Genomic DNA, 7,645 nt, shown 5'->3' with positions numbered 1-7,645 from the left:
TTAACTTCAAAAAATCATATCTTGAAAACTACTCGGTATATTATTTTAAAAATTTGGATTCTTACTAATAAAAAGATGCTCTACACGATCGTGACAAAGAGAAAAAAATTACTCGTAGGGTTTTTCTTAGATTACTTCGATTTACTTAGAACTTCCTCGAACACTGTTCGAAGAAAAGTTTGCCAATATTCAATTTCAAATTGCATATCATTCTAAAGGGCAAGTCCATCCCTTTAGAATGGTCTTTATTTGAAGGAAATCGGTCTAATAGTTATTGAGTAATGATTTGTTAAAGTCAAAGTATTTTAAATTCATTTAAACTAGAAAAAAAATATTTAGTTCAAAGTGCGTGGACTTTTTGAAATTTTTTTTAGTGCATTTGATTTGTCTCACTGAGACGAACATAATGATATAAATTTTGTCAAGTTGTCACGACATGACTTTTTTTTTGTCGCCTTGTGTAATGAAACATTTTCCGAATCGTCGGTCGTAAATTTTTTCGAAACTGTTACGATGGCATTCCTTCGGCTCGCTTTCTCACAGCCCACGTCCGCGTCCATAAACCACTAGGTGCTAAGTCCGTGTTCCGTTTTTCAAAAAAGCCATCGTATATTTTTGCACACCCATGCGAGGAGGAGAAGAAGTAGCAGCAGCAGCAGCCAACACGCGCTTCGAGATTTACTGGAATATATTTCCGTCCGTTAACATGTTATTGTTCCAGCTACCAGCTGCACGGCCTCGCACTGAAAAAGGATCTTAAAGGACTAGAGCCAAACCGCTTTTTGCGGTGAGGAATGCCGTACGTTTTCGATATTTCACGAGATACGATCGCGGCCGTATTTTCCTCTTATATCTTGATATTTAGCGATCGAAACGTCGAGGCCGAGCCGACTTCATATAACGTGATAATGCACCGGCACACGCGTTGGATGTGATTAGATAAAGACGTTCGTTATGCGCCAAGTGAAGAAAAATAAACAACGAAAGAACACCTGCAGATTGTGAATTTTAATCGCCGATTTCGGATTGAGTTATGGGCGGAAGGCGGGCATAAAGACGAGATTCGCGGAGGGTCGACAAAAGGTCGAATTTTAAAGAGGTTTACTTGATTAAGTATGGATTTCGTGGCAACAGTTTTGACCGAGTTTTTTTCAATTTCACGAAGAGAAATTAAAAACAATAATAACTAACTGTCACTCTTCATCTATTAAATTATTAGAAAAAATAAATTGACATACCGATACCAATGTATTATTACGAGATATACATCCGACAATAGGTCAAATATCGCGAAAACTACATGTCGCAGAGCATTTTAAGTAGTTGCATCATGTTCAGCGAGCGGCTTTACGTCTAGAAAACCGTAAGGTTGATCGATTTTTATTTTTGCGGATTACTACAACACATTCAAAACTCAAAAAATGATCAAACTGGATTAAATAACATTTTTGAAACTCTAGTACCATTAAAAGTGAAAAAAACGTCATTTGGTCCAATTTTAAAATTTTCAATTTTTTGAGAAAAATTAAGGATTTAACCAGTTTGGTATCTAAAAACTCATTTGCTTTATTTTGTACTCAATGTTAAAGAGTGTTTTTATCAACTAATTTCAGTAGATAAAGTAATCTTTTATCGTCTTGTGAAATAAAGTAATTTTTATCTACTGCTTGTATTTTATCAACTAATTTCAGTAGATAAAATAGTCTTTTATCGTTTTGTGAAATAAAGTAATTTTTATCTATTCAAGAAATTCTGGTAGGTGAGTACAAAATAAAACGAAATATTATACACGGCGATAAAGATTGTTTACTTAATCGTGAAAAAAGTCCACTCGTGACTTCGTCACTCATAAACTTAACCTTCTCACTCGTACATAAACAATTTCTTTATCGTCTTGTGTAATAAATAACTATACTTACAGCTTAAGCGATTATAACATTACGTCTAATTGCACAATTATTTTGCTCAGTTATGTTATTTTCTGACAAAAAAAAATATTTTTTACTTTTTAGTTCATTCTTCTAATAAAGCTTATTTTTTAAAAACATTTTTTTATATTTTTTTTCTATGTAGTCTTTACCTATTGTTTTGTAAGTTTTAATTCTCTTGATTTGAAGGTTTTTTTTTTAGATTTTTGCTTTGGTTTTTGATTTTTTCTATTTATTTTCTCGTACTTTTAATTTTTATTTTTTTTTATTGTTGAATTGTGTTGGTTTTTGAATTTTATTGTTCTTTAAACTTTTCTAATTTTTGTTTTTTTGTTTTTGTTTTAGGGATTCTTTTGATTTTTATATTTTAATTTTAATTGTTTTGGATTTTTTTGATTTTTGAATCGTATAGTTTTTTTCCTGCTGCATCACGTGGCGTTGGTACCATTTTTATACTTCAATTAGAAGCCGTAATATTGATAATTGTTTATAACTTTTTTTAATTGTTTATAAATTATTAATTGAAGTAAAGATAATTGTATTGTATGCAAACAGTTAGTTTGTTCGGAGAACAAAAACTGTTCCAAATTTGAGATTTTGTGCAGATAGACAACAAAGCAAATTAAATAAAAAACTTTACAATTATAAAAAGCGCTTATGCTCTTTCTCATTCTTATTGCATTACTCTCTTAAATGCTCTTATGCATTTATGCGCCTCTCTCTCTCTGGGTGTGTGTCTTTCTTCTTACTATACTTACTAGGACATGTTTAAAACCGTTTTTATTTAAGAAGAAAATTATTAGTATAGTAATCTCAAAAGTTTAAACAATTAATTAAAATAAAAAATATTTTGGCATCGCTCCTTTACAACCTTTACACGTTTATTAATTTATTTCCAAAAAAAACTGGTAGTTTACTCAAAAAAAATTCTTTACTTTTTGTTTTTAACAAAAAAGTGTGAGGTTTACAAAAAAAAATTGCACAGCAATTCTTGTAACAAGCTCGTTATCTAAAAAAAAATTGTGGTAGGTTTTCATTAAAAAAAAATGTTACTATGTTTATCTCGTAAGTATAAACAATTAATTAATATTCAATTTTTTTGAATGGCATTTTTATAGCCATTGCACACCTATACATTTATTTGACAAAAAATAGTTTCGCCAGAATAAAATCTTTTCCAGACTTTTGGACCACCATGTAAATTTTTACGCTATATTTACGAGAGAACACTATATTTTAAGCGTTTTTGCGTGTGTTGAAAATGATCACTCATTTTGAGAATTTTTCGCAAATTCGTCCAATAAAACGTTTCACACGTTTTTAAATCTCCAGTATTTAGTCCAGTTCTAAAATTTTCCATTTGTCGAGAAAAATGATCATATTTAGATACTAGAGGCATCTTTAAAAAATTAAAAAAATACGATAAAAAGCGCTAATGCTTTATTTGTTAGCTCTTATTTGCTCTTGTTATGCTTAATTAGAGACATTATGTCACTGCGCTAACACGGCCCCGGTCAGTGTTTCTCCTATATCTAAATTCAACAAAATTTTTCGAAATTAATTTTTCAACGTTTTACGCACTTTGAGTATGATTTTATACAAAATTTTCAATTTTGTGTACAATAGTAACCATTATCCTGTGTCGCCAGGTTTTTTTTTACTTTATTGTATTTTTCGAACAAATTTTGCACAATAACAGGTAAAGTTTAGTCCCAACAAATCTCCTCTTGTGGAAATTCTCTCTATTTGTCCAGTTCTAAGGCGCCCATCTCTCATCAAGCGCATTCTCAGCCTCGTTTCGAATTGACAAATTGAAACAACTACACCCAATCAAGCGCTGACATGTGATTAGTACCACGAAGCCCAAGAAGAAGAAAAAAGCCCCGAATGCGGGCTCGACTTTGTCTAATCTCCGCGCGTCGATATCCACAAGAATGGGCCCCATTAACTCGCTTAAATATTCATCCAACTTGTGCGGCACACATTGTTACAATAATTTACAATTCAATGGACGATGACTCCGCATGTGTTACGGTGTGATATGGATCGCAGACGGACTAGGCCTTAGATAAGCATCGCTTTGTGTTGTTTACTCAGAAAAAAATACAATAGAACTACACAACTGGAGTTATTCATGTGCCAAAACGGAAAACATCTCTAACGCGCATTCAAACAATTTCCAAGATTATTCTTCATTCCCAGATCACTCCAACATTTAATTACGATGCTATCGCCGGTTCGTGGTTTCAACTCGTGATTTTCCATTTGCTTAAAACCCTAATGATAATTGCGCGAGAATCGTGGCTAAAACGAACAGATAATTGCGAGATAAGTGTGGCACATTTTTAATTGCAAGAGCGTGATTCTGATACCGCAATGTTTATTGGCCAGTCTGGGGGCCACAGGGGCAAAATACTAATTGTAACTCTTGCAAGGCCTTGCTTTCGAGAAAAAAACACAAAAAAGGAAAAAAAACTTACCGATAACAGCAATTTTTGTAGACACTAAACCAAAAAACAGAAAATAAACAAACAACACAAAGACAAATTTTACTATAACCTCAACAAATGACAATTGACAACTGACAGTGGTCAAACTTTATGCTGCTACAGGAATCTACTTTCAGAAACTTAAAACAGAATTCTGCACCGACACGTTTTAGTGTTTCTCACACACAGCGTCACCAAAGTTTATCAAACTTCAATTATGTAAATGTAAAGGAGCTAAACTAACAATTCTTACTATAAATAGTCTTTAACTATTTGTGTAAAAATAAATATTACTAAATAAATTTATACTAATATAGAAAACTGTTACCAGTTTCTTGCCATCGCATAAGATAGCAGCACAGTTCAAATTTCTGCGTTTAGGTTTTTTTTTACATACACAGTGTCTCAAATAAGACTGTTGCTGTAGCAGATCTGCTAATTTTCATGTTAGTCTGGTGATTTGGTGGAAACTTTTGTAAAAACTCTAATATCTGGTAATTTTTTTTAATGAAAAACACTGTTTTTCGAGCATTTTCCACGTTTTCAACCAGATACTTAATTATTTTGACAAGTTTTTCAAATCCATCAAAATGGTTAAAAATACTTCTATTTATTTTTTTACAAGATTCTAGACAGGATCGAAAACATCGAAAATGACAATTCTTTTGTTTTTTTCGAATACTGTTTCTACTAGAAGCACAATTATATCGCAAAATTCCGTTAAAAACAATCCAAAAATTCAACCAATTTTGAGATATAAACAAAGGCAATTCGAAAAATTTTATTGAAGCAGGCAAAAAAATTACAAAATTAAATCAAAACTGATATTATTTTTAGCTTGTTTTGCTCGACTTACTTCGTTTTTAAGCCAGACACTCATTTATTTTGCAAAATCTTGTCCAAACACGCTTAAAAAATCACAAAAACAGTTGATATTGATGTTATTTTGTTAGTTTTACTCGACTTAACTAGTTTTTGAGCAAAATAAGACAAAAATAAGCCGAAAATGTTTTTAAGCACGTTTCTTGCAATATTTTGCTAAAACGAACTGAAAAAACAACATATTTAGTCGCAAATTACATTAATTTTGCATTTCTTGAAAGTTTTAGCATGTTTTTCAGCAGAAAACGCAATTATTTCGCAAAACTGGTTAAAAACAAGCCAAAAAACACAGAATTAGACCGATAATGATTTAATTATTCCTTTTAAGCTGAAAACTCTGTTTTTTCGCGAGAGTTTGCTATAGCGTGTCAAAAATCACTAAATTGTTATAAAAAAAGATTATATTATTAAGATATTTTTACCTAACTCTTAGTGTTAGGCTTTAACTTGAATATTTCGTCAAAATTCGAAAACCACCAAAATGACAACTTATTTTAGTTTTTTTCGAAAGCTTTTTCAGCTAGGAACACAATTATTTAAAAAAAAAAATTGTCAAAAACAAGCCACAAATTCAAGAAAATAGTCCAAATACGACGTTTTTTTTTACTTTTTCAAGTGTTTAACGATGTTTTTGAGAGATAAAACACAAAAAGTTGTAAATATTGCAATGAAACAGGCTAAAAAATTACTAAATTAAATCGAAATTGATATCATTTTTTAGCTTGTTTCGCCCCCTGAGGTTCATTTATTTTGCAAAATCTTGTCGAAACACGCCTAAATATCGCAAACACGATTGATAATGATGTGATTTTGTTTGTTTCACTCGATTTAACTGGTTTTGAGCAAAAATTAGCCGAGAAACCACAAAATTTAGCCGAAAATGGTTTTGAGCAGGTTTTTGTACTAAACCTCAGGTTTTTTTTTCGCTAAAACAATCTAAATAATCAAAAAATTACATTATTTCTGCAAAATTTTGTCAAAAACAAGCCGAAAAATCACAGAATCAGGCCTAAAAACATGCCATTTTTGCTTTTTTCCAAAAGTTTAAGCAGATTTTTAACCTAAAAACTTCATTTCTTCACGAGATACTGCCATTCAAATCGTGATCTGGTGAAAATTTGACAAATTTTTTAACTCGAATCTGGTGAATTTTATCTTTTTGATCTGGCAACACTGCCTAGATCCTAGTACTGCTGACTCACTCTGTAGATGCGTTTTGCGCTTTTGTCAAAATGCTGAACTTTTGTCAAAAGTCCATTTGTCTCATTTTCGTTTTAAACTTCATCAGCGTATTTGGTTATGGTCTAAAATGCTTCCATTGTTCATATAATTTTCACACAAGCGATGAAAACATAAAAAACAAGGACCAAGGTCCTCAAACCATCGACTGCGACCACCCTTCGCAGATCCAGTGCGAAGCCATGGTCAGCAACTGCATCAAAATAATTGACAAATGTGAGTCCAACAGTCAAAAATTGTCATAAAACCACCCCTTTCAGATGCAATGTTGCAAACCTGTTTTTCTCTTAACGACCCGAATGCCCGACATTATTTCAACAGGTGCGATCACGTAAGGAAAATCAATCCGGAGAACTGCAAGATCTGCAAAACTAAATTGTGCAATTCTGACACTAGGCTCCCGATAAGTGCCACTTTACCGCTCTTGTGTGTTATTGCATTATTTCTGGGGTAATAAAACTGTTATATTTTCGCGGAGAAGTTTTCTTGTGCGTTCCTCGAGTCATCAGTCTTGCCAACTGCAAATAGGATTATCTCTGCGTAATCCATTTGTTTTATTTGCAGATACAAGGAACGTTGCAATTCTAGTCCCGACTCACCCTCGCTAGGGTCAAAGATAATGTCGGAACACGGCCAAAGACGAAACACGCGATGATAAGAGCGCTGATAACGCGAGGGGTGCAAATTCAGAATTCCGCTTATTACGTTAGAAAAAATGTCAATATTTTCCAAGGGGCGATTATTAAATAACATTTATTTCCTCGCAGCAAGTGGAAAAACATTTAAGAGTGCCCCTAAGTAAATTAAAAAATAAATCTATTTAATTTAGCTCCAATTCCCGAAGGCAATACTTTCATTCCGCCAGTATTTCGCCGGATTTCGACTGTAATTCTGTTCTTTATGCATACATTCCGTAATTGGTTTCTGGAGATGGCGGAGTCCCCTGGCTCGTATCGCGGCCATTGAGCAATTATTATCGTCGTGATGAAGTTATCGACAAAGGCATTTTGCGTTATTGCGCTAATGTCTCGTCTTTCCCTTCTGATTTATCGACGCGGTTATGATCATCGTCCACACTTTTCGTGTTTGCTGCATTCCGAGTGCGAT

At 32.8% G+C, this 7,645-nt stretch overlaps 1 protein-coding gene across 1 annotated transcript; it reads left to right on the top strand.

Moving 5' to 3' along the window:
- The first annotated feature begins 6,531 nt into the window (after positions 1 to 6,531).
- LOC123014897 lies at positions 6,532 to 7,009 on the top strand. Its single transcript, XM_044414198.1, has 2 exons — positions 6,532 to 6,754; positions 6,799 to 7,009. The coding sequence occupies exons 1-2, from the start codon at positions 6,532 to 6,534 to the stop codon at positions 6,990 to 6,992; spliced, it is 417 nt and encodes a 138-aa protein (XP_044270133.1). The 3' UTR covers positions 6,993 to 7,009.
- Positions 7,010 to 7,645: the final 636 nt, after the last annotated feature.

This window comes from Tribolium madens, unplaced genomic scaffold (assembly GCF_015345945.1).
Source record: "Tribolium madens isolate multiple individuals breed KSU strain unplaced genomic scaffold, Tmad_KSU_1.1 Scaffold_97;HRSCAF=244;Tcas5.2_LG3a, whole genome shotgun sequence".
In the NCBI taxonomy this organism is placed as follows: Eukaryota; Metazoa; Arthropoda; class Insecta; order Coleoptera; family Tenebrionidae; genus Tribolium; species Tribolium madens.
Note: the sequence above shows the minus strand (reverse complement) of the source record. Positions and strands in the feature narration are given on the sequence as shown.

Excerpts from the sequence above, each read along its gene's own strand:
- LOC123014897 (XM_044414198.1), top strand. The coding sequence starts at position 6,532 with ATGCTGAACTTTTGTCAAAAGTCCATTTGTCTCATTTTCGTTTTAAAC. Across the intron at positions 6,755-6,798 it reads CATCAAAATAATTGACAAAT|ATGCAATGTTGCAAACCTGT; the intron begins GTGAGTCCAACA and ends CACCCCTTTCAG.